The following is a 28,000-nucleotide window of genomic DNA, read 5'->3' on the forward strand; positions in this document are numbered from 1 at the left end:
AGGTTCAAACCCGGCCTCAGCCACTTCCCAGCTGTGTGACCCTGGGCAAGTCACTTGACCCCCATTGCCCACCCTTACCACTCTTCCACCTATGAGACAATACACCGAAGTACAATGGTTTAAAAAAAATCTAAATAAAAAAAATAATTTATTTCAAGATAGTTCCATAAAATACTATTGTGCTCAAAGGAATAATGAACTGGATGAATTCCATGTGAACTGGAATGACCTCCAGGAATTGATTCAGAGTGAAAGGAGCAGAACCAGGAAAACATGGTCAGAAACGAATACACTATGGTAAAAATCGAATATAATGGGCTTATCTATAAGCAACAATGCAATGATCTGGGACAGCTATGAGGGACCTATGAGAGAGTGCTATCCACATTCAGAGGATAATAGAATATACAGGTAATAGAAACACAGAAGAAAAATAACTGCTTGATCACATGGGTGGATGGGGATATAATTGGGGATATTGACTCAAAATGAGCACCCAAGCACAAATATCAATGGTGTGGAAATGGGTCTTGATCAATAACACATGTAAAACCCAGTGGAAATGTGCATTGGCTATGGGAGTAGGTGGGAGGAGGGAAGGGATAGAACATGAATCTTACAACCATGGAAAAATGTTCTAAATTAATTAAATAAAAATATTTTAAAAATAAATCCCAAAAAGTTCCATCAAATCTAGATTCATCCTTATAAATGGTACCCTAAAGAACCTTTTCTCAAGAGACATTTGCTGTCAACACCTCAAATTATAAGATTCTTTCAGATTAGTCTATTGCCCAGGGTTTCTGGATATCTACCTGTTCAGTAGGAAGGAAGGTATGAGTCCAGGACATGAAGAAGGAAAAGAGGCAGGTGTTGAAGAGATGGGAAAAGTGGAGGCCCAGAGATGAGCATGGGAGTGGCCCAGGTAGAATTTAAGCCCTGGGGCAGAATTGAAGGCCTGAAGAACTGGATCTAGGACTGTCAGAAAGAAAGTAAGCGTTTTAGGGACAAAGAGAAACTTCTCAGAAAGTGAGATGCTACTTGAGAAGACTGAATCCAAGAGGTTGAAGTGAGCATGAAGGACATATTCCAAGCAGTGGAGACAACTAAGGAAAAGGCAGAATTACAAGATGGAGGGTTTTGACCAAGAATCATCCAGGAGGCCAGTATCACTGGGTCAGAGACAGAGTAGAGAAGAGTTCTTGTGGGAGAAACACCCAAATTTGTAGAAGAATCTCAGCCTATAGAGGACCAGCTCTATATGGCAGGGGTCCTGAGTGGCGTTTTACGGCGTCGGATTGCTAAGACAGGAAAAGAAACTGAGAACAGCCGAACTAGAGGTTAGCCCATGCTGATCCGATGCTATGGGATTTGGACTTTATTTTATACTGGTTTCAAACAAAGAACACAAAGAGTAACAGCTGTGAAGGGGTTACAAATCATACACAATCCATTAAAGTCTAAAAAGTAGAGATATGGGTGCAAGGACAAGGGCCAAATTCCAACCACCAATTAGTAGGGTTTACTTCTGGGAGCAGAAATAAATTTCATGGAGATGTTTACTAATTGCGTTCTGCCTTGATTTACAGATCTGCACCTGGTCAGATAGTCTGGACTAAATTGTCCGGCTCCAGTCTTTATCTAAGTAATATATTTTTTAGGTTTCAGGCTTCTTAATTATCAAGGAGAGAAATTGTCAAGGAGAGGAATTGTTAACTCAGTAGCTGCTGGTCTGGTTAAGGACTCAAAGCTTTCCAATAAGAATGTTGAGAGAATGTGGGGATCTAAAAATGAGTCAAAAGAGGAGCCTCAGATTTTTACCTTAGATGGTCCATTCTATCTGCATCTGACATGTAGTGCAGAAAAATCATACACGCAGTTTTACTTGCCGATGATTTTGTAATGGGATCCAGATAAAACATCTATTACAGACTCTGTTTCTCTAAATGACTCCTAATAGCCTCTTGGAGGGGTCAAGTTGTTTTTGGATTAATCTACCTGCTGGTATCAGAGCTTTTCAGGGCTCAGGTGACCAGGACCAAACACAAAGACTGCCTCAGCCTGGATTGGTCACGTAGGGAATCCAGATAACAGGCCCTAAATTTGACCCTATTTCTCCAATTGGCTTTTTACATATAACGGCTTTCAACATCAGCCCAAGAATGCAAGACTCAACTTTTGTTCAATTTGTAAGAAAAATAAATGTATTTGAAGTAGTTTATGGTTCTATAATAACTGGTGGAATAATATGGAAGCTAATCAGGTAGCCTCAGGGCTGATGGACAAGTCCAGGGGCTAGTAGAGTAGCCTCTTTGCAGCTGATTGTATAGAGTAGCAGCTCTCTTGTAGTGGCAGCTTCATGTATGGAGTAACAGCCACAATTGTAGAATATTAGCTTCCCAGCTACAAGGATTAGGGTTGGAATATTTATTAAGGCCAGGGAGCTTGTCATCTCCCATTTCAGAGAAATCAACACCTTTCCTGAAAACTCTGGAAGAAGGGCATGGCCAAATTCAGGTGAAGGTGTGTTTTAGGATGCAATGTCATAGGGAATAATGAGCATGTTCAAATTTGGGGGATTCCTCTGAAATGCCAGAGTCCTCAGTGTGCAGGCCCCTTCTTCCACATTGTCCACTGTTAAAATCATTATCTGGGACAAGATGGATGTCACTTTAAATGACAGGACCAGCAGTTGAGAACCTTGGAATGTCCCAGGTGCCATGAGCTAAGGGCAAAAAGCAGTTGGCCCCAGCCCTATAAATACCCCCAAGTGCAAGACAAGCTCGACTCTGATTGGAGCAGGGGCTTGGGAAGGTGGGAGGTGAAGGGTGAAAGAGTAGGCCTGAAACCTGTGACCTGTTATCCTACAGAGAGAGCTAGTGATCAATCAGCATCATTGTTAGCAGAGCTGAGAGAGTTTACTGATCAACATCAACAAATAGCCTTACCTAATCTGTGGCTTGGCTATGGCCAAGTCAGGTCAAAGTTAGTGAGAGAATGAAGAACCTCCAGTGCCTACTAAGCCTAGCAATCTCCAGACCTTGATCAACAATTTAGATTAATAGTCAAATAATTAGCAATAGGGTTCCTAAATTCTCAATCCTGTTACCTTGTTTCCTTACCCCATCAATAGATTCAATACAGTGTTTACCAACAAGTACCTTTCCTGAGTGGTTATTATACCAAAGCCCTTGGGAAGGGGAAATCAATATGCAGTCAGATTATACCATTTACAATAGCTAATCAATAGCCCTTATCAACAATCCAACCTCAGGTTGGGACCTAGAGAGGCTAACAACTGGCAGGCTTAGTCAAGCCTGTTAGGGAGGAGAGGCATAGATTATATCAACAACAACTGTGGGAGGAGAGTGTCCTTTCTCCCTCACCAACTACAAGCAGCTTAGGCCTGGGCATACAATCCCTCCTCCATCCATACTATCTCTGAGATCCATATATAGCATCTATTTCTCCAAGATCCAGATAGAGAGATAGCCACATCTTTTTAAAACCACCTTGTCATCATTGGTCAGTGTGGGAGAGTTCTCCCTGTCCTGGAATGAGAATATGGGATAGGGGATATGGTACCCTAGAGGACTGCTATAGGTAGTTAATGATGTTACAATTCTAAGAACAAATGATTACTTCATGAAACCAATGAGGCACAAAACTGATGCCCAGTATGGAATATTACAGATCCCATACACAGAGTTGATAACAACTATATGCAATTCATGTTTGACTAATGCTGAAACTACAGGTTTTGTACTTGATGTTTAACCAGTTTTAACTAGTGAAAAATGACAGGTTTCAGCGTCTGAGGGTCCCTTTCCTCACTACCCCCTCAGTGCCTTCTATCAGCCCACATCAGAGGGAAGGATAAAAAGTCTGGAAAAGGGTATTGGGGAATTCCTTATGATGAAGGGCAGGGTTTGGCACGTAGAGGCAGGCAGAATCTTGAGATCCTGACCCACGGTACCTTTGGAGGAAAGGGCCAATCCTGGGGCTACAGAGGCTGGGCAAAGTGGGACTCTCATGTCTGGGAAGACCCACCCAGAGTGGGCTGGATGTAAGCGAGACCCTGAGGAACTAAGATCACTCTGACTTTTGGAAACCAACTCTTCAGGTGCAGGTCCCAGGTAAGTCTGTGCAAGGAACCCTGAAGGAAGCAGACTTCTGCTGCCTCCCCTTTCCTTTGAGTCTCATTCTCCACTTCTTACCTCATGGTGAGCCCATCTGAAGCAATCTAGAACATAGCTCTCTCCTACAACTAACTACTGGCTATCCACATTCACATTCACATTCACATTCACATTCACATTCACATTCACATCTCAAAAGTCACAGGGCACCACCCCCAATTTACCATTGAGTCACACTTTCCCTTCAAACATCCCCTATACAAGCTAAGGTGTCCCAGATCCCTAACCCCAGTTCTTGGTTAAAGGTTTAGTGATACTGCCTCCATCACAGGCAATTGTGAATTCATAATTTCTGAAATGGAGCCAGGCCTCCCTTATTCTTTGGGTACTCAAGTAGGAAAGATCAGGATTGGTATTTGGAAGGTGGCAGCAACCATTTTTATATGACCCAGAGACAAATAGTGAAAAATGGAAAGAGTAAAACTCCTTCTTTGCTTATTTTGTCAAATAATTTGTATAGATTGGGATCAGTTGTTCTTTAAATGTTTGACAGAATTTACTTGTGAATCCATCTAGCCCTGGGGATTTTTTCTTAGGAAGGAGTTTTACCAAATTCCTCTTATGACACAAATATGGTACTGATTCCAAAGCCAATCAGACCAAAAAACAAGAAAGAAAACTACAGGCCAATCTCCTTAATGAACATATATGGAAAAATCTTAAGTAAAATACTAGCAAAAAAGGCTCCAGTAAGTGATCACGAGGATTATTCACTTTGATTAGGTGGAATTTATACCAGCAATGCAAGGATAGTTTAATATTAGAAAAGCCATCCACATAATTTCCAGTATCAATAATCAAACCAAAAGAAATCACATGATTATATCAATAGATGCAGAAAAAGCCTTCGACAAAATACAAAACTCATTCATATTGAAAACACTAGAAAGTATAGGATTAGAAGGACCTTTTCTTAAAATAATCAATAATATATATTTCAAACCATCAGCAAATATCATCTGCAATGGGGGCAAGTTAGAAGCCTTCCCATTAAGATCAAGAGTGAAGCAAGGGTGTCCATTATCACCTCTTTTATTCAATAATGTACTAGAAATGCTAGCAATAGCAATTAGAGAAGAAAAAGAAATGGAAGGGATTAAAGTAGTCAATGAGGGGACTAAACTATCACTCTTTGCAGATGATATGATAGTATATTTAAAGAACCCCAGAAAATCAACTAAAAGGCTAATAGAAATAACTAACCACTTTATTAAAGTTGTAAGGTACAAGATAAACCCACATAAATCATCAACATTTTTATATATTTCCAAAAAAACTCAGCAGCAAGAGATAGAAAGAAAAAATCCACTTAAAATCACTCAAGACAATATAAAATATTTAGGAATCTTATCTGCCAAGACAAATACAGGAATTATATGAACACAATGACCAAACACTTCATATAATTAAAACTAGATCTAAACAATTGGAAAAACATTATTTTCTCCTGGATAGAATCAGCTAAAATATCAATCCTACCCAAATTAATCTACTGATTCAGTGCCATACCTATCAAACTACCAAAAAACTTTTGTATAGAATTAGAAAAAAATTATAACAAAGTTCATCTGGAAAAACAAAAGATCAAGACTATCAAAGAAATAATGAAAAAAATTTGAAGGATGGTGGCCTAGCAGTAACATATTTTAAACTGTACTATAAAGCAATTGTCATCAAAACAATATACTAATTTACAAAAAAAATCAAGCCATTCCCCAATCGACAAATGGTCAAGGGACATGAATAGGCAATTTTCACATGATGAAATCAAAACTGTCAATAAGCACATGAAAAAGTGTTCCCAATCTCTTCTGATTAGAGAAATGTAAATTAAAACAACTCTGAGGTAACACCGCACACCTAGCAGATTGGCCAATATGACAGCAAAGGAAAGCAATAAATATTGGAGGGGATGTGGCAAAATTGGGACACTAATACATTTGCTGGTGGAGTTGTGAATTGGTCTAACCATTCTGGAGGGCAATTTGGAATTATGCGCAAAGGGCTTTAAATGACTGTCAGCCCTTTGTTCCAGCTATACCACTGCTGGATTTGTACCCCAAAAGGCTAATAAGGAAAAAGACTTGTACAAAAATATTTATAGCCAAGGTCTTTGTAGTGGCAAAAAATTGGAAAATGAGGGGATGCCCTTCCATAGCGGAATGGCTAAACAAATTGTTGTATCTGCTGGTAATGGAATACTATTGTGCTAAAAGGAATAATAAACTGGAGGAATTACATGTGAACTGAAAGGAACTCCAGGAATTGATGCAGAGTGAAAGGAGCAGAACCAGGAGAAACATATACACAGAGATGGATACACTGTGGTATAATTGAATGTAATGGACTTCTTTACTAGCAGCAATGCAATGATCCAAGACATTTCTGAGGGACCTATGAGGAAAGAACACTATCCCCATCCAGAGAAATAAGTATGGGAACAGAAACGCAGAAGAAAAACAAATTGATCACATGGGTTAATGAGAATATTATTGGGTAAGTAGACTCTAAATTAGGGGTCGGCAACCTTTTTGGCCATGAGAGCCATAAACGCCACATTTTTTAAATGTAATTTTGTGAGAGCCATACAGTGCTCACAGTGCACGCTCCTGTAACAGCATCTGAAAAAAAATGACTTTATGGCTCCTGCAGAAAGAGCCATATCTGGCCCTCAAAAGAGCCAGATATGGCTCGAGAGCCATACGTTGCTGACCCCTGCTCTAAATGATCACACTTTGCAAATATCAATTATATGGAAATAAGTCTTGATCAACGACACATGTAAAACCCAGTTTCAAGTTGACAATGGGAGGGGGTTGGAAGGAAGTGGTAGAATAAAACATGAATCATGTAACCATGGAAAAATATCCTAAAAATTACAAAAAAAGAATTTCAACACCTCCCAAAAAAAGAAAGAATGGAAAGGGATAGAGAGGTAGAGGTGTGCCTCTTGGATGGGGGAATGTAATAGTTAAATGAGTCTGAATGGAGAAGAGGATGAGGAAAGATATCACTCACAGAACTATGGAATAGAGTTGGAATTACTAGGAAGCCTAGATCCCAAAGTGATGAGAGAGGGCTGAGGCAGGAGTTTTGGTTTTGTTTTCATACTTATTTGTGTTGGGAGATGGGAGGGAATCAGACCAGCTTCTCTCTGTGCCACTTTGCAATGTATTCATTAAGATATCCATATCATTTCAAAATTCCTGTTATAACTTCAAAGTCATCATGCCAATGTCAGAAAGCTCTTCTGGCGTTCTACTCCTCTGGAGCTGATGGTTCCTGACTGGATTGCATTTGTAATTTAGAAATCAGAGGATCATGGAACTTGACCAGCACTACCTCAAGACTTTCTCCTAATTTGGCACACATCACTAGGAAGTGAATTATAACAATTATATGATACAATTTGTAAATTCTCCTCTTTTGATCTTTGGCATAATATGTGACTTCCAGTTTCCCCTTGTAATCTTATTCCGTTAAAACATTCTTATTGACCAGGAGAGGGAGTGGCCAGGGGGACCAGAAAGAGACAAAATTTTAAGGCAATCCATGCCCTAGTCTCCTGTCTACCACCATGTCTAGACAGTAATCTAACCAAAATCATAGCAAAAAGAACAACATAAAAAATCATGACAGAAGAGTATAGGCAAACTACCACCTATCTAGGTTACTGGATTCTGAATCTGAGTACAGATTTGAGACCCTGGAACCCTACCTAAGGCAACAGCAGAGCACTCCATGCCTAACTAACCCTTGAAGTCCCAGGCTCTGGCACTGGCCTGCAGTAAGGTCCCCACGTCTCTGAAATTTGGCCTATTTAAGCCTGTGGTAAGGATCTTGTACCCAGGACAAAGTAGCTCCCAGGGCTCTGAGATCTTCAAGCCATCAACAATCCCTAAAGGAGACAGAATCAGCAGCTGCTAGAACTCTCAGCCTATAGGCCATCATTTGACCATAGAAGTAGTAAAAGTTCCAGAAACTCAGAATTAGAGCTGAGGAAAAAATTGCAGTTTAGTAGAATGTCTCCTCTACTCTGAAAACAGAACCCACCATTAAGATATAATTCTAAAAATATATGAATGGGAAAATGAACCAAAGTAATACCTAACCATAGAAATGTCTAAGGGGACAAAGAAGAGTGAGGCATAGACTCAGTAGAATACAGTGAGATCAAAGAAGCCACATGCAAAACAACAAAGAAAAAATAGAAATTGGTCTCAGGAGTTGGAAGAGTTCAAAGGATATCATCACAATTTGAACCCTAGAACTATTATTCCCAGCATCCCACTTTCCTTCCCATATTATGTTCTGATGTATGGAGGATACAAATTTTGTATTACACTGCCTCTTGAGTTCCTTCTGTAATTGCATTTTGCTGGAGGTGGTATGAGGTGAGCTGGCAGGAGAACTAACTTACATGGTCTTATTTCTGTTAGATAATTATGTTTTTATACTTCTATTTCCTCTATATTCTTTCTACTTCAAGTGATTTTTAATAAACTTTATAAAATGTAATACTTGGAGTATTGGACATTGATTTAAATCTTACACAATCAAATCAGAGAGATGGAAGACAGTTGGGGAAGAGAAATGAAAGCAATGCAAAAAAAACAAAAAACAAAAAACAGCTTGAACAGCAGAATTGGTCAAATGGAAAAAGAGGCACAAAAATCCAGTGAAGAAAAGAGTTCCAGGAAAAGTAGAAATAACCAAATGGAAAAGTAGATTCAAAATGTGATGGAAGAAAATCAGCCCATAAAAATTAGAAATGGGCAAATAGAGGCTGATGACCTCGGGGCACATCAAGAAACAATCAAACAAAATCAAAAGAATTGGAGGGAAAAACAAGGAGGAAATATGAAATATCTCATAGAGAAAACAACTGACCAGGCAAAAAGATCCAGGAGAGACAATCTAAGAATTATTGTACTACATGAAAGTCGTGATAAAAAAAAAGGATATATACAATATTACAAGAATTATCAAACTACCCTGATATTCTTGAACAAGAGGGAAAAATAGAAATTGAAACAATCCACAGATCATCTCCTGCAATAAATCTCCAAATGGCAACACCTAGGAATTTTATAGCCAAATTCAAAAATTCCTAGTCTGAGGAGAAGATATTGCAAGCAGTTAGAAAGAAATAAATGAAATATCATGGAGCTCCAGTGAGAATTAGAGGATCTAACAGCTTCTGCACTGAAGGATCAGAATGCCTTGAATATGATATTCTGGAAGGCAAGGGAACTGGGTTTATAACCAAGAATCATCTACCCGTCAGAACTGAGTGTATACTTTTTTTAACCCTTACCTTCTGTCTTGGAGCCAAGGCAAAAGAGTGGTAAGGGCTAGACAATGGGGGTCAAATGACATGCCCAGGGTCACACAGCTGGGAAGTGTCTGAGGCCAAATTTGAACCTAGGACATCCCATCTCTAGGCCTGGCTCTCAATCCACTGAGCCACCCAGCTGCCCCCCTGAGTATATACTGTTAGTGGGGAAAAGGGTCATTTAATAAAATAGAAGACCATACCTAGAAAATTTGATGCACAAATAAAAAATTCACAAAGTATAAAAAGGTAAATAAGAAAAAGAAAATTTAAGGAATTCAATAAGGTCAAATTGTCTATATTTCTGTCAAAAGATGATATTTGTAACTTCAAAATTCATCATTATCATAGTAGTTAGATGTATACAGAGGATGTTGGAGTAAGCTGTTTAGGATAACAGGCAAAAAAATCAAGAGGTGAAAAAAGAGGATTTCACTGATAGAAAAGGGAAGAGAGAGGTAAAATGGTGTAAATTATATCACTAAAAGAGGGATGAAAAAAATAAAGCTATTACAGTGAAGGGGAGGATGAAAGTGGTGACCGTCAATGCTTATTCTGAATTGGGATGATCCAGTCCCCAGCCTCCCAGTATGTGGCTCTGGAAGAGAGGGTCACCCTCACCTGCAGGGCCAGTCGGGGCATAAGCAGTAATGTAGTCTGGTGCCAGCAATCACCAGGAAAACCTCCCAAGCCTATCTATGCCGCTACCTCTCTAGTATCAGGAATCTGTGCCCACTTCAGTGGCAGTGGGTTTGGGACAGATTATACTCTCATTATTCGCAGTGTGGAGGCTGAAGATGTTAAATATTACTACTGTGGACAATCTGATGAGTTCCATCTCCCACAATAAGGCATGCCTGAATCAGAACCTCCCCAGGCTGTTGAGCTCTTTAGCTCAAGGTAGCAGCTGCTTCCTTGGGAACATTTTAGGCAGAGACACCCACAGAGTGTCATTTGACCAGAAGTGTCAAACATCAGACTTGCTGATTGAACCAAATTAAAATGTATCTGGGAAATATGTGTGTAAATAAATATAAATAAATATAAATATAATTAAATAATGGTAATTTGTGGTTCTCTGAATCCAGTGTGCAGCCAGCAGGGATCCTGATGAATGGTTTGATGGTCCCCTTCCTATTTGAGTTTGAAATCATTGTAGTTGACTATTACTTTTGCCTAGGGAGATTCCCATTCTTTCTCAAAGAGATGGGGGGATTTTCCCAATAACACCACCTGGTCATCCTTTCCTGGCCCAGGGAAATTAACAAGTAGTGGGAGGGACCCAGAGACAGAACTTGAGGTATGAGCCTAAAGAGAGAAGCATATGAAGCTCATTCCTCTTCTCAAACTGAGCATTTAAAGGAAGGGAGCCTGTGCTCTCTTCATTTCATATCATTGCTCATTGGTCATCCATTCCTGCTTTCAGGTTCCAGGGGAGAAGTTGTGCTGACCCAGTCTCCAGCCTCAGTGTCTGTAAGCCCAGGAGAGAGAGTCACTATCAGCTGCAAGGCCAGTGAGAGTCTCAAACACAGCAATGGAAACACCTATCTAAACTGGTTCCAGAAGAAACCTGGACAGTCTCCTCAGCTACTCGTTTACATGGTTTCCAACCTAGACTCAGGAACCCCAGCCAGGTTCAGTGGCGCTGGTGCTGACAAGGATTTCACCCTCACAATCAGTGGCGTCAGTACTGAAGATGGGGCAGATTATTTCTGTGGACAGCGATCTGTTTTTCCTCGCACAGTGCTACAGGCCAGAACAAAAACTTCCCAGGCTTGGGCATGCCAGAAAGGGTGGCTAATCTGTCTTCTCTGCTTTCTTTTCCTCCAGCAGCTGCTGGGATGCCTGCTCACATTCAGGCTCTCTGGGGCCAACAAGACAAAAGGGACCCAGAGCTCAGGGGAAAAGCCATGGACTGACAGCTCTGTGCCCTGAGAACCCTTGTTGCTCCCCAGCCATGAGCACAAAGATAAAGGAAAGAGCCAACCCCTCTCAGCCTGGGGCCCCCTAGTATATGGTGGGCCTCAGGTCCTCTCTCATTCTTATATAATATGACCCTCCCACTCCCCATTGAAAGAGAAACAGAGCAGAAACTTCTCTAGCCCCAGGCTCCTGCTATCCTTTCTTCCTAGCTCTATGTTCCATAGAAAGAAAGGCAATAAGGCAAATGGAAGGGATGAAATTCCAGCTGAGCTACTTAAAATCCTAAAAGATGACACTATTAAAGGACTGCACTTGATATGCCAGCAAATTTAGAAAACTCAACACTGGCCACTGGATTGGAAAAGATCAGTTTATACCCTAATCCCAAAGCAGGGCAATGCCAAAGAATGTTCACATGACAGGAAACTTGCCCTCATTTCCCATGACAGCAAAGTTGTGCTTAAAATTCCTCAAGCTCGGCTTCAGCAACACGTGACCTGAGCATTAACACAAGAGCAGGCTGATTTTCAAAGAGACAGAGGAAGCAGGGACAAAATTTCCAATATTTGCTGGATTGTGGAAAAAACAAAGGAGTTCCAAAAGAACATCTACTTTGTGTGGATCCCAACAAAATGTAGCAAGTCCTCAAAGAGATGGAAACACCTGATTATCTTATTTGTCTTCTGAGGAACAACATGTATTCCAATCAAGAAGCAATAGTTAGAATGGAATAAGGACAAGTAATTGGTTTAAGACTGGGAAAGGAGTACAAGGCTAGAAGTTGTCACCTTATTGATACAGTATTTATGTACATGTATGTACAGAGTACATCATATGAAATGTCAGGCTGGGTGAGTCAAAATTTGGGATTAAGTTTTCCAGGTGTAAAATGGAATTCTTTGTTCTCTTTGTCTATTCTGAGTTTACACTTGTGAAAGGGAACCCTTTCTTCCCTTTGTCTATTTTGAGTTAAGACTTGGTTAACAATAACTTAAGTAAACCTACTTAGTACCTCACTAGACTGTGAATACAGGATTAACTCTCCTTTGTCTACTTTTGGATTGAATTAACAAAAGCTAACACCCTACTTAGCACTAGGTGGAGGAGCTCTTCACCCTTTCAACTCAACCAGCTAGGAAATGAGAATTCACACCTCAATCAGTCAGGAATCTGTGAAACCTTTTGATGAGTATTCACCTCTTCTGAAGATGAGAAGTAGTTCCCACAAACACTGCCCTCTGGGCAGTGCTGGGCAGTTTGGAAGCTGTGATTGGTCCTTGTGAAGAGGGGAAGGGACAAGAAGCCACTATAAAAGGCCTTGAATTTCTGGGGGTAGGGAAGTAGACTTCAAGAAGGAAGTCAGCTTCAAGAAGGTGGGCTCAAGGAAGAAAGCCAGCCTCAGGAGTCACCTTCAGCTTGAATTATTGTCTTGACCTGCCTTTCGGAGGGAACCTGAGTGAGTGGATATCTGGCTTTCTCTTCCTGTCTTCTGGAGAGAGTTTAATTTGGTTGAAGGTCAACAAGTCCTGGCTGAGGCAAGCACCACGGCAATATTTAGTTAGATAGGCTAAGATCTTCTCTACCCTTTTGTATTTCTCTACTTTCACTCCTTCCACCTCTTTTGTAAATAAAAGCTATTAAAGTCATTTAGACTTTGAGCAATAATAGTTTGAATTGGCAACCACAATTATTATTTATAATTTTCATATATTTTAGTTAAACCATTCAAATTTAATTCTTACACAGGAAAAATATAAACAACCTCAAATATGCAAATAATAACGTTCTTATGGCAGAAAGTAAAGAAGAATTAAGAAGCCTCTTAATGACTGCCTTGGAGCTTGGCATTCCTGAAATTAAGATCATGGCAATTGGTCCCATCCCTTCTTGGCAAATAGAAGGAGAAGGGTAAACTATGTCTGACTTTATATTCTTGGGCTCCAAGCTCACTGCAGATGGTGACTGCTTCCAAGAAATTAAAAGCTGCTTACTCCTTGGAAGGAAAGCCATGACAAATCTAGATGGCATATGAAAAAGTTGTCACATATCACCTTGCCAACAAAGTTTATATAGTCAATGGTATGGCTTATCCAGTAATGTATAGCTGTGAGAGTTGGACTATAAGGAAAGCTGAACATGGGAGAATCAACACTTTCAAATATGGTTCTGAAGAAGATTTTTGAGAGTCCCTAGGACAGCAAGGAGAACAACTTAATCAGTACTTAGAGAAATGAATCCATACTATTCATTGGAAGGATAAACACTGAAGCTAAAGTTGAAATACTTTTTCACATAATGAGAAGACAGGACATCAAAATTCTCTTAGATACAGTGTCCAATCATGGTATGAAATGGCTGACATTCAAGCATGCCTCCTGCTCCTCTGCACAGATGGGTTGGCTTATAAAGGGGCTGTGAGGAATATATTCTCAACTGTGGACATTATTATTGGCTTAGTTTGTTTAACTCTATTTTTTGTGTGAGTGGGTAGCTGGGGTATATCTTTGAAAGGTGACAAAGAAAAAATTAACATCCAAACACATTAATTAGCAAATAATAAAAATCAGATCTAATAACTACTGCACTTAAACTGTCACAAGCATATTATTGGATGATATTTGAGCACACACAAATACACACACACATCAATGTAACAGCTTCTTCCTTTTAGAAATTCTTTGGAAGGGAACAATATGGATCACTGAAGATGTTAGATCACATAGGAGATTCTGTTGTTAATCTGTCCATTGACAAGTGCCAATTCTTTGCACTTGCCCCTAGAAAGTACATGTATTGCACTTCTCAGAAGGCAGTGTTAACTAACTTGTGAGGAAGATTATTTAGTATTAGTTACATATAGGTTATATGAACCTAGCAGGAAGGGCTGGAGCATTCCAAGATGGAATGAAGGAGCAGGAAGTTGCTTGTGCTCTGAGAGAGACTCCATTAGTGGTTGGCACAAACTGTTGCTAGCCCTGGGAGATCTCAGAGTTAAGGACACCCTGCATCCTGATTCCCTGGGATCGTGAGTGGTGGACGTTTCCAGCAAGTGGACAAGACCTGAAGAGCTGCACCAAGTGGAGGAGGGGTTTGGGATCTGGTGGACAGCATCTCAAGCACACTCTCTCTACTTGGGTACCTTTGACTACCTTGGCTTTTGGCATCCTGTGATCATCTGTGGATTACCGTGAGAACCCTCAAAGCCACCCTCAGGCCCTTTAACTATGCTGGTCAAACCTGGCTGGAACCAGGTTTGAAGTAGCCTTCCCAGAGACTCCAGAACTGCTCCTTGAGCCCTGCCTGGCCTAGGTCAATTAGAATTAGAGTAGAGAAGTCCTCCCCTTGCTCTGTGGTTTTGCCTTAGGTTTTTAAGGGTAGAATCCCCTATCCTACCTTTATTAGTAAATCATAATTAAAACTGTTAAAATCCTTTATCTTGCCTGCTGGTTCCAAAGACCCTGGCCTAGGGTGATCAGAGTGACAGTTGGGCTAACTGCCATTCTTCATTCTTGGTCTCCCTATCCTGGCTGATCCTATCTCTCCTTCAACCCAGTGTGTGTACCCACAAACCATTTAGGTTACATTTTAACACCCCTAGTGCCCACTCTTTTTACATAACCCAGAGAAAACTAATCCAGCTAACAGTTGGATAAATATGAAGATTTATTGAGAGTCAAGAGGCCCTGGTACAGAAAGCAACAAAAGGAAGGAAGCAAGGAAGGAAGGAAGAAAAAAGAGAAAGAAATACTATTACAGTATCTTAAATGAATGGAACCATGATTCATTGAAATGAGTAACATGTTTATTTGATGGCTATTATAAGACATGGTGCTAGGTGTTCTTTGTGAGTGTTGGGCAAAGATCATAAAATGTATGGGTCATACTGAGAGAAAGTGTTAGAAGAGCTCAGAGAAAGCATTATGGGACATGGTCAAAGAAATTATAAGAGGGAAAATTCAATATTAGTTAGCTCTAAAAAGGTAGTAAGAAATCTTTTATTATAGGAAAGGTAAATAAATAGTATAACCAAAGGCATAGAGGTGGGAAATGTCAAAGTTTATTTAACTTCAGGAGAGTGTGGCAGACTTTAGAGTCATAACAATTTTTTTCTTCTTCAACATTACTGCCACCATTATCATTTCCATTGATAGTGAAATGTAATTTCATTGTAACAAATATTAGTTTCTTGAGGGCAGAGACATTTATTTTTGTGTTTTTATCTCCAGCATCTAACAGCACTTGGCTTTGATTAATTAATAATTACTAATAAAGAAGTATAACAATTATGTAATATATAATTATAAATAATTAATTAATTGATGCTTGTTAATTGGAAAAAAAGAATGGAACCAATTAGATACAAAGCATAGAAGCAATTTCTGAATCGACTATTTGAGCTGACAGTTGGCAGAACATTGACTTGTTTGAAAGAAAGAACAAAGGAAGGAAAGAAGAAAAGTTGGAGAAAGTGAAGAAGAGAGGAAGGAAGGAAACTGGCATTTAGTAAGCATCTATTATGTACCAGGCTAAATACTTTACAAACATTACCTCATTTGATCTTCACAATAACTATGAGAGGTAGGTGCTATTATTATCTCCATTTTACAGTTGAGGAAACTGAGGCAGACAGTGGTTAAAGTGAATTGCCCAGGATCATGCAACTAGCAAATGTCTAAAGTCAGATTTGAATTTAGCTCTTCCTGACTGTAGGCCTAGCGATCTATATCTACTGCACCACTTCACAGTCACTAAAAGAAAATCAATTTCTAATTTTAAGAAAAATAAAATTAGAAGTTGTGTAGCGCAATGAAAACAGCTCAGATTTTATATACTTAAGCAAGCTATTGATGGTAAAAAAAAAAATGAGAAACAGATAAAAAGCATGAACTATCATCACGGCCTGTGAAATTATAAGGATTGTAAAGCAATCACCAATATTACTAAAGAACCTAGAAAGAAAAGCCTCAACTCACAAGTACTTGATTTCTTACTAAAGAACAAACTATAGCACATCAAGGCCAACTCAAGGCTTATAAAAAGCATGTGTGTGTGTGTGTGTATTATCTTATGTTGGAGCAGTATTATATCCTAAAACACTGATAAGTACTGGAGGGGAAAAGAGTTTTACTAGTGTAAGACCCAGTTAAGCCAAGTTATCTCAAGAACTTTTAGGATGAAACTGGCAGGAGAATTACAAATGGAAAAAAACTGCCAAGATTTTTACCACAAACTATTTTCTTTAGTAATGATAGTGGAGCCACCACATTTGGTTTGTGATACTGATGGGTCCCCAGTTGTTTTACAAGAAAAGGAGACTAAAAAAAATATATGAAAAAAGTGAGCTGGAGCAGACCAAGGATAGACAGGAGGTCTCCACTGTAGGTAGAACAATATTTAGGACTTTTAGGAGTCTTGTGATGTCTAAAAGAGAAAAAGATTCCAAACACAAAAAAACACGAGCACTATTGCTAATGGAAAACATCACGAGATAGTATCTGTAACCAATGACACAAATACTTTCTTTTGCCTCTCTATGAAATCTATATGAAAATGATTGGCATGTTTTTGAGGCCATCCCTGATGAAGATATAAGTATTAAATGGTCTTTCACAAATAGCATCACATCTTTACAGTCACACAGTTGACTAAAAGGTACCCAAAATACAAGCTTTCATTATTATTATTCATTGTATTTGATTTGTCACAAGCATTGGAGCCATTAAGAACAATGATACAATGAAGACTTTCCTTCAACAGACTATCTCCTTTTGACACCCATAAGTCAAAACCAAGCAAAATTCCTCAAAGGACACAATGAAATCATTTAAGTTTAGGGAAGAAATCCCTTTCCCACTAAATCTGGCACCCACTCTTACACAAACATACCTAGGAATTACTGGAGAAAATGCTCATTCATAGGAATCTCACATGGAAGAACACACACACACATACATGCACATGAACAAAACATTTGTGGTCCAACCTAGCATATCATGGAGAGGCATTTTCATAAGGAAAGTAGCTAACTAGGAGATGCATCTAAAAGGGCATCCACATGGGAAACACTTGTGGTTAGGATACATAGAGAGAGGGGGGACTGACACCTCCAAAAATACAGGAAGTTTTCTAGTGAAGATCTTGATCCCTGTACTCCTGCACCTTTCTCCTCATTGTTCTAATAGTCTCTACTAGACGTTGTTCAGCCAGTTGACTGTTGTTCAGCATATTGACTCATATAGAAGAATAATGTCTCCCAGAAATTGCTCTCCTGGACACTCAGATGCCTCCAATTTCTGACTCATCTGAAATACTATCTCTTGCTCAAGAGAAAAGCAGCTGATGCCATGTCTTTCAACTCAAAGTCCATAGGTTTTCTCCAACACTTTAAGAAAAGGCAATAATAAGAGAAGGCAATAAGCTTCCTCCTAGGACCAGCAAAAACTCTCCTTTCAGATTATACTGTATGATTCTTTCCAAGGATTCTCAGCCCTAATGCAAAGATTCACTCAGTCATCAGTGCTGACCTCATGTCTGAGAATGGGATAGATGTACCCTCTGTCTCACCAGCACCCAGGAAAACAAAAGTAACTTTTTAAAATTTTATTTATTTTTAAATATTTTTCCAAGGTTACATGATTCATTTTGTCTCCCTCCCCTCTTCCTTTCCCCCTCCCGGAGCTGACAAGCTATTCCACTGGGTTGTACATGTGTTATTACTCAAAACCTATTTCCATATAATTCATTTTTGTAATAGAGCAGTCCAAAAGTCACTTTAGTAAGAGATTTTCAGCATGGCTGTCTTGGACTCTCCTCTAAGACCTGCCCAAGCTCAGCTAGAGACATTCATGGTATCCTTTTATCCTTCCTTCTCCATTAAGGGGAGAAGTAGTGAGGAAGAATTTAAAACTAAATTCAGATACCTACCAACTGTGATCTCCTGTCTCCTTTAACATCACCCCAGGATTCTGAGGGGGTTAGAGCTCTCTCTAAAGGCTTCAGAAATCTAGCCTTCTCTAAGAGACACAGAGAAGACATTCTGTGGATCCATCACGGCCTGGTACAATCATACTAGATCAGACGAGGCACACAAGGCAGAGATATACAAAGTCACAATAGCAAATAAAGTAAAATGAATCTCACAACACATGGTTACTCTCTGCCAAGCTGTCTTAGCCTGGCATCTGGAGTCCCTGGATGGAGCCCTGTGACCTAGGGCTTCCTTTGCATATGAGTACCCAAGGGACCTTTCACAAGCATAACGCCAGATATAAATATCTTTCTGCCTCCATCTGTCTCACTCTCAACCCAGAGGTCTGCCTACAGGTGTTCAAGTGACAGAATGATCCCTCTGGCCCATCTTCTCTGGCTACTGGCACTCTGGGTGCAGGGTAAGACATACCAGAGGATGGGACAGGTTTCCAAGAGTCAGTGTTAATGGTTAAAGTCATTGTGACCCTCCTTCAAAAGGAAGTAAGGATTCTGAGTAAGGATTCAGTTAGAAAGTAAGTCTTAGCCCCAGCACTGCCTGATACGGGCTTACAAGCACAGCCCTGGTTCGCAGACACTGTAATGTCTCTCTGAAAAAAGCAGTGACTCCCTTTTACAGCTGATAAAGCTGATTTGGAGCTTCATCAGTTTAAAAACATCTTTTCTTATGTAAGATTTGACTGGGATGTCCATATATTTCTATTTTTTCCTTTCAGGTTCCTATGGCAAGGTTGTGCTGACACAGTCTCCATCCTCTCTGTCTGCAAGTCCAGGAGAGAGAGTCACCATGAACTGCAGGGCCAGTGAGAGTATTACATACAGTGATGGTGACGACCTCTTATACTGGTTCCAGCAGAAGCCTGGCCAAGCACCCAGGCGCCTCATCTACTGGGCTACCAATCTGGCATCTGGAGTGCCAGACCGGTTCAGTGGCAGCAGGTCTGGGACAGATTTCACTCTCAGCATCAGCAGCCTGGAGCCTGAGGATGCTGCAGTCTATTACTGTCTGCAGAATTTTAAGTTTCCTTACACAGTGATATATTCTCGAACAAAAACCTCCCAAGGCTCAGGCCAGATAAGCAGTAAAGCTCCAATACCTCAGCTACTTCCCCTTCCTCAGAACCTGTTGTGGGGGCTGTTTAAATGCAGCATCTCTACCTTTCTTTGGCATTCATTGAGTCTTTCTAGGCTGTCCAGCGTTCCATGATAAGAGCCAAACCAGAAGAAAAGGCTAGAGCCATTCTGGCTCATAAGGAATGTGACTATTCTCCCCGTGTAAATGCTCCTGATCAGATTCTCTTGATTGAAGGAGAATCATAGGATCAAAGATTTAGATCAAAGAAAGGACCTTCCATGTCACTGAGTTCAACTCCTCCCCCAACCCAATTTTACATATGAGGAAACTGAGGCTCAGAGAGTGACTTGGTCAGAATCACACAATTACCAAGTATATAAGGTGATATTTGAATCCTTCTAACTCCAAACTCCCAAATTCTATCCTCTTATCTATAGAGAGGAAGTAGGAATCTTCTGAGCTTAGAACTCCTTCCTCTACTCTGGGTTTCAATCTTCTCTTGAGAAAGATTTTGAGGATAAAGATCTACAGTTAGGTTTATTCCCTATTCTCCTGCCAGTCCTTCTCACTGTTCTCATAATCTCTGCTCATCATTTCACACATTTATCCTGCTTTGTAAACCAGAGAAGTCAAGAAAAATACCTTCCTGAACAACTCCAACGCACCAAAGGTCCCTCACTGTGAGAAGAGTTAAAGGGGTTTTCTTATTTCCAGGCTCTCCCCTGTTTTCACCCTATCCTGCCTAATTCAAGAGTGGGGGGAAGAGGGTGTCAGCTGGGTGACTCAGTGGATTGAGAGTCAGGCCTAGAGATTGAAGGTCCCAGGTTCAAATCTGGCCTCATACACTTCCTAGCTGTGTGACCGTGGGCAAGTCACTTCACCCCATTGCCTAGCCCTTACCACTCTTCTGCCCTGTAACCAATATACAGTATTGAATCTAAGACAGGAGGTAAGGGTTTAAATTTAAAAAAAAAAGAGTGGGATGGTATCCTTGAAGAAAAGCCTGAGTTCAGGGGATTCTAAGGGACCAGATTCTCAGGAAAGATCCTTTTTCCACTGCAGTCTGATGGGAATCTTTAGGGCAAGGATAAATCTAGATAGGTCCTTTCCTGTGCCAAAGACTCTGTCTTACCATGGATGTACCCGACCTTCTTGGGTCCAGAGCAAGGAAAGTAGCTGGCGTGAAGCTGATTAGTTCAAATGCATCCAGGAACATCAGACCAAGGCCAGGGACAGTGTTCAGAGACCATAAACACTTTCAAACTACAGGGTCTAGATATGATAGGATTTTTGCCTTTTTTTTTTTTTTACAGAATTACCTCACTATGTTCTGAGCTGACACTGTGTTTCCCCAGTGTCCAGGGTTTCTCCAGTCTCGTACAGTTAGGTGTCCTGGGCAGATTCTTATTTCTCCCTAGAGACAAGTTGAGACCCTGCACTGAGAACTGATGCTGGGATTGCTCTGAACTCACAAGCCTGCCCTATTCAAGAATACAAAGGCCTCACTTGGAAGGGGAGAGTGGGGATGAGCATTTATCCTAACAACAACCCTGAGATATAGATGGCATTATTGTCCTTATTTTACAAATGAGTAAACTGAGGTAGGTAAAGATTAAGTGATTTAGCCAGGATAACACAGCTAGTCAGTGTCTAAAGAATGATATGAACTCAAGTTTTCCTGATTCCAAGTTTAAAGGTTTATCCACTGCAGCACCCAGCTGCATTCAGTTGGGAATGGGTGAGATGAAAGGCTTACTATGAATGTATCTCTAAGTCCTGCCATCTCCAATGGCAAAAATATTGCTGATGACCTAAAATATTAAAACCACATAGAAAAACAAGTTCTTACATTTGAAACAGTTCTAGGAGACTGACCTAATAGAGACCACTGGGGAGATTTTATCCACCAGTATGAAGTCAACTGATCAGCTAGGTAATTTGGTGGATACAGCATTATTAGGCTTAGAATCAGAAAGATTGAAGTTCAAATCTAGCCTGAGACATTTGCTAGCTATTTGACTTTGAGCAAGTCAATTGACCCTGTTTTGCCTCACTTATCCATAAAACAAGGACACGCTAGAAAAGTAAATGGCAGACCATTCCAGTATTTTTGCCAAGAAAACCTCATAAATAAAAGTCCATGTAGTCACATAGAATTGGGCAAAAATAAACAACAGAGTTAACTATCATCTTTTAGGGCATGCATTTCTAAAACTAAAACAGTATTGGTGTTGAGTTGTTTTTCAGTCACGTCCAACTCTTAGTGATTCCATTTTGGGTTTTCTTGGCAAAGATAGTAGTTTGCCATTTACTTCTCCAGATAATTTTACAAATGAGGAAACTTAGGCAAAAAGGTTTAAGTGACATGCCCAGAGTCACATAGCTAATGTCTGAGGCCAGATTTGAAATCGTGAAGATGAGTCATCTTAACTCTAGGCCTGGAGTTCTATCCACTGCATCACCTACCTCACCCATAATTATAACAGTAGCATCACTATCAAACGAAAGCATGGAAGCCCAGTGACTTACTTCTTTGTCAGTAGCTCCTTACATATTCATTTATTTTTAGCATTCTTTTTTTTCAGTTTCAAATTCTCTTTCTCCTTCCATTCATCCCTTGAGAAGGCAAGCAACATAATATGATATCAATTATACATGTGGATAAAACACTAATCCTGGAGACAGGAAGACCTGCATTCAAATTTGGTCTCTGAGACTTCCTATCTGTGTGACCCTGGGTACGTCATTTAATTTCCCTCTGCTTCAGTTTCCTCAACTATGATAAAACCTACTTCATTGGGTCATTGTGAACATCAAATGAGATAATATTTGTAAATTGCATAGCACAGTGCCTGGCACAGAGTAGATAGCTAATATTTATTTCATTCCCTATTAGACATATTGAAAGGGGTCAGTCAGAGATGGGGGTTTGGGAAAAGCAGAGAGGATCTTTCTCACTGTGACTGAGTGTCTCTATTGGGTATGCCACATGAGAAGCAAGAGTCTAGAGACATGAGCAACCCAGAAGTATTGGACCTTGGCATACACTTCACTCTCACCATGGGCCAAGTAAATTCCCAAACAAGTCACTTGCAATTCAAGTTCATTTGTATTTTGCTTCTCTTTTCTCTACCAAGAAAAATTACTTCTGAGCTATAAAGTGTTAAAATCATTATCTGGGACAAGATGGATGCCACCTTAAATGACAGGACCAGCAGTTGAGAATTTGGAATATTCCCAGATACAGTGAGCCAGGGGCAAAAATCAGTTGGCCCCATCCTATAAATACCCCCAAGGAACAACAGTTGGGAGCTTAGATTTGAGCAGGCTCATCTTGGAGCAAGGACTTGGGACGGAGGGAGGTGAAGGGTGGAAAGGTTAGGCCTGAGACCTATAACCTGTATCTGACTGAGAGAGAGCTAGTGATCAATCAAAACCATTGATATTAGAGCTGAGAGAGTATACTGATTCATCTATCAACATCAACATCAATAGCCTTCCCTAATCTCTGGCTTGGCTGTGGCCAGGTCAGGTCAGAGTTAGTGAAAGGGTGAAGACCTCCAGTTTCTACAAGCCTAGCAATCTCCAGATTTGAACAACAATTAGATTAATAGCCAATCAGTTAGCAATAGGGTTCCCAGATCCTCAATCCTGTTACCTTGTTTTCCTTACCCCATTAATAGATTCAATATAGTATTTTATCAACAAGTACCTTTCCTGAGTGGTTATTATACCTAAGCCCTTGGGAAGGGGAGATCAATACGCAGTCAGATAACAATGTTTCCAATAGCCAATCAATAGCCTTATCAACAACTAATCCAACCTCAGGTTGGGACCTAGAGAGGTTAACCATCCTTCTAACCTCTCAAGGGTCCCTAACCTGGGCAAACTGTTAGAAGGGAACATCTGACAAGCTTAGTCAATTAAGCCTGTCAGGGAGGAGAGGCATGCATTACATCAATAGCAATTGTGAGAGGAGTGTGTGTTTCCTCCCTCAACAACTATAGCCAGCTTGGCCTGAGCACACAATCCCTCCTGCATTTATACTATCTCTATGATCCACATATACAATCAATTATCAAGAAGATCCAGGAGACAGAGATAGAAAGAAAGATAGATATAGAGATATATTCTACATACAATCAGATCACTCGTTTCTCTTTAACAAAAGGCAGAAGAAAATTGCTAATAGGACATTGATACCCAAAGTAAATGAAGAGATTATGAGTGCACCCAGTTGCCATTGAGAAATTCAAGTCCCTTGACCCAAGTGAACTACATCCTCTAGTCCTAAAAGAACTGGCTGGCCAATATGACTTCTGAACCACACTGTCCATGAGATCCAAAAGATCATGGAAAACAAAAGAAGTTCTATGAGGTTAGAGGACAAAGGTCCTGAATTTTTTTTAAGAGAAGACAATAGTCTCCAAGCCCTAGGCAAGTGAGCTTGATCATATTTCTAGGGAAATTCTAGACTAGATCATAAAAGAGAGGGCAGATAAGAATCTAGAAAGGAAAGTGATTACAAAGAACCAGTCAGGTTTCATCAATAAGAGGTCTTATCAAACTAACTTCATTTTTGGCAGAAATATTAGAATCTTAGATGGAGGACATGCTGAAGACAGAGTTTATCAAGACTATTTGAACACTTTAGTATTTCAGATTTTTTTGTGGAGAAAATGGAGGGACATGGATGTGATGATATGATTAGGATTTAAAAAAGGTTAGAGGGTGGATCAAAGAATGATTGTGATGCTGTCAGTGTAGTGGAAGGTCTCCAAGGGAATGACCCACAGATCTAAGCTTGGCATGGAACTGTTTAACATTTTTATCAGAGATTTTGACCAATGAATAAATGGAGTAGAAGTAGGGCAAGGCTGACCAGGCTGGCCTGGTGCCTCAAGTTATTCAATATTAGAATAAAATAAAACACACAGAAAATCACATTTAACAGAAGGAGATTTTACTTAAGTCAGCCAGAGAAGGATAGTCAACAAGGACAATATGTTGATTCAACAAAAAGTAGTTCCCCAGCTTCTTTGTTGCCCATAGTGGTCCATCAATCATACATCAGGATGCCAGTGGAGATCCTTATGGCTTTTTTGAAGTGACATCACTAAGAAGCCACTAGAACCTTAGTCTCCTGAGCCAGTTTAACCTCAAAGATAGTTTTAATACTTTTGAAGATAAAACTATCCTGATCTACATGTGAGATTTGAAAAGGAAAATCAATAAGATACCACAAGATTGCTCCCACCACAGATGGCCCACTCACCAAATATGCAGATGACATAAAGTTATAGGGATAGCCAATACCCTGGAGGGTAATGTTATTTTTAAAAATGATGAAGGCAGATATTATAAGGGAAATTAGTTTTATTAAAGCCATGTTGATAGAATAAATCAACCACGCGCCTGCAAAAAATTCAAATTGCCGCCTCTGCCATTTTCTTCCATACCTTCCCTACTCCTCTCAGTCCCCTGGGAGCCCGCGCTCAGGTAGCAAAGAGCCCATCTCAAGCCCGCCCTCCGAATTTAAGCTGCGCTATACGTTGGTTCCGTTGTCTGAAACCCATTGGATCACGGGGAATGTAGTCTCAAAGTTCCCCACATGTCCACAGGAAGTTTGTAAGATACTTTTAAATGGCACCTCCCTGAATTCCAAACACACAATAATGTCAGACTTTAACAGATTAAAGGAGAGGTTACTATGAAACTACCTTTTTTTATGGCCCGGGGAACTAAGTAAGACTAGTTTTAATATTTTAAAATGCAATAACACTTTATTTTTAAATGTAAAAACCATTCTTTAGCTTGCAGTACATACAAAAACAGGCAGTTGACTGGATATTGCCCCTGGGTGAGACTTGGCCTGCCTTGGGTCTAGAACATTATACTGAATCAGGTTGAAAAGATAAAAATATAACTTAAACTTGGGTACAAAAAAAGCATCTTTACAAGTTCAAGAAGGAGCCTAGCTAGCCGTCAGCTGTTCTGCAAAAGATACTGTTGTCTTACTGGGCTGTATATTCTATACAAGCCAGCAGGATGATATGAAAGCCAAAACAGTGACTGTGATCCTGGGCTTCATTAGGAGAAGCATTGCTTCTGGGAATGGGGACATAATGGACCCACTGTACTCTATCAGTGTCAAGACTGAAGAAATTCATGTCTGTGTTATATAAGTATCAGTCAAAGAAGAGACATAATAACCCTCCTTAAGTACTCCAAAGACTGTTGTCATGTGGAAGAGAGATTAGATTGACTCTATGTAGCCCCACAGGGTTAGGTGTTACAAAGAGGCAAATTTAGCCTTTTTTTAAAAATCCTTTTAAAAATCCTTACCTTATGCCTCAGAATCAATACTAAGTATCAGTCTCAAGACAGAAGAACAGTAAGGGCTAAGCAATGGGGGTTAAGTGACTTACCCAGGGTCTCTCAACTAGGAAGAACCCAGGACCTCCTTGGGGGGGTTGGGAGGGTTCCTGACTCTCTATCCACTGAGCCACCTGGCTCTGTAATAAGCGTTTAAGTATTTCGTCTATTTTGCCCTGAATCAGAATCCAAAGAGGGTGAAGCTCTGCCCCATCTGAGTGGGATGATACGAGATTCTAAAATTACTTTTTATTATTGATTTATCTCACTCAGTTAACCTCCTGACTAAGATAATTAGCCTAGGTGTAATGGCTATTGATGGACAGTTCCCAGGGAAGTGATCTGGTCTCTGGGAGGGACCGGATTGGAGAGATTTTATAGGTACGGATATACATGCGCGCACACGGGCACACACACACAGAATCTGAGTCCGATGGCGAGATTGGCACTAGCTGGGGATGGACAACAGAACGAGCCTTCGCTTGACTAAACCCTCGGACGCCCTCTGGTGGCTGCATTTGCCTGCATCCCTACACGCGCGTGCGCGCGCACGAATACACATGGAACTTGAATCTAAGAGTGATTGACAGCAGGACGCGCGGCTTCTAGACTAAAGTCTCGAGCGCCCCCTGGTGGCCACATTTGCCAGCATACGTACAGACACTGGCTCTCGCCGCCTGGGGAGCAGGGCAGAGGTCTGTAGCCCCGTGGTGCATCTGTGAGGACCTGAAAGCCGGGCGTCACCTTAGGATCCTGCCCAGCCGCAGCTGATACCGGGTTCTACCAGCAGATGCTGCGTGGGAACTGACGCCATGAAACTTGTAGCCCACCCTGAAAGCCCCTGCGCCCACTCTCCTCAGAGCCCCAGGTGGTGTAAGGATCAGTGTGCCCCTTTGGTAGACAACACACCCCGATAGCCGGTTGGGGCCGAAATGGCCCAACTAGAAAGTGCCTGAACTCGGGTCTTCCTGACTCCAAGTGCTGAGTCCGTCCCACCTGGCCACTCAGCTAGGTGCCTGTAATCAGCCTGGGAGAAGCCCCTTGGGCAGAGGTTATTGATCCGACTCTCCCAGCCCAAGCAGATCGACACTGACCCAAATGAGCGGGTTTGGATCCTTTCCGAACTAAACCTGCGCAGCCTGGAGTACCTTCTGCGAGGAATGAGCGTCTGGACTACACTTCCCAGAATGCCTCGCGACACTGGGTAATGAACTTCCCACAATTCATTTTCTGGAGGGACTTGGTTTATTGTGTCCCTTCTCAAGGATCCTCCAAAGGATTCCAGAAATTGTAGGGCAGGGCTCACTCTGCGCGTGCGCGATTCGGATTCCTCCCCGAGAGTTGACGGAGTCAAAAGATCAGAAAGGGTTCCTCTCTCTTGCTGGCGAGCACTTGGACTTGACCTCTAAATGAAGCTACAACCCGGGTTAGAGTTGAGAGATGGGGCGGGCTTGGGGTTCTGGGCTCAGGTCCCAAGTTCGAATCCCAGCCCTGCTGCATCCTAGCAGCATCACCTTCAGTCTCTGTTTCTTCCTTTTTAAATGATAGATTCGATGTCCCCAAAGTCCCTTCCAGATCTAGCTCAGAGAAAACAGCGTCCATATGCCTGAGCGTATTAGGAGAGGGCCAATCACAGTTTGAACCCTCTCTGGTTCCGAATCACCTTTTCCATGCGTGCATACGTAGGTGTGCCCAAGAGGGACCCTGGGTACCCCCCATGTGTAAGAATGAGTCTGAGCCCCTTCCAGGACACCTGCTATAAGCACTACATCCCAATTTGGGGGAAAGCCTTATTTTTGTAATTTTCTTAGACTTGCCTAAAGACACCTTTTGTGTCCCAATCACACACACTTCTAGCTTTATAAACTGCAGTCTGGACAATAAGCCTTTGTTCTAATTCTGAGGGACTTGTGAAAAAAAATGCTATCCATCCCCAGAGAAAGAACTGTTGGAGTAAGATTGCAGATGGAACCATAGGATTTATCACTTGTTTATTTGGGTTTACTTTTGCGGTGTTTTGGTTTTATAAAAGTATTCACTTACGAAAATGAATGTGGAAATGTTTTGCATGATTGTATTGCTTGGCAGTTCAGGGAGGGGGGGGGG

The 28,000-nt window shown here is 40.9% G+C and overlaps 1 gene segment (V, D, J or C); it reads left to right on the top strand.

Moving 5' to 3' along the window:
* The first annotated feature begins 18,775 nt into the window (after window positions 1–18,775).
* The window catches only part of LOC123233170, a 38,678-nt gene continuing 29,453 nt past the window's right edge, over window positions 18,776–28,000 (top strand). The window contains 2 exon segments of the V gene segment in view: window positions 18,776–18,845; window positions 19,161–19,526. Coding sequence covers window positions 18,797–18,845; window positions 19,161–19,526 — 415 coding nt within the window.

Source organism: Gracilinanus agilis, chromosome 2, assembly GCF_016433145.1.
Source record: "Gracilinanus agilis isolate LMUSP501 chromosome 2, AgileGrace, whole genome shotgun sequence".
Classification (NCBI taxonomy): Eukaryota; Metazoa; Chordata; class Mammalia; order Didelphimorphia; family Didelphidae; genus Gracilinanus; species Gracilinanus agilis.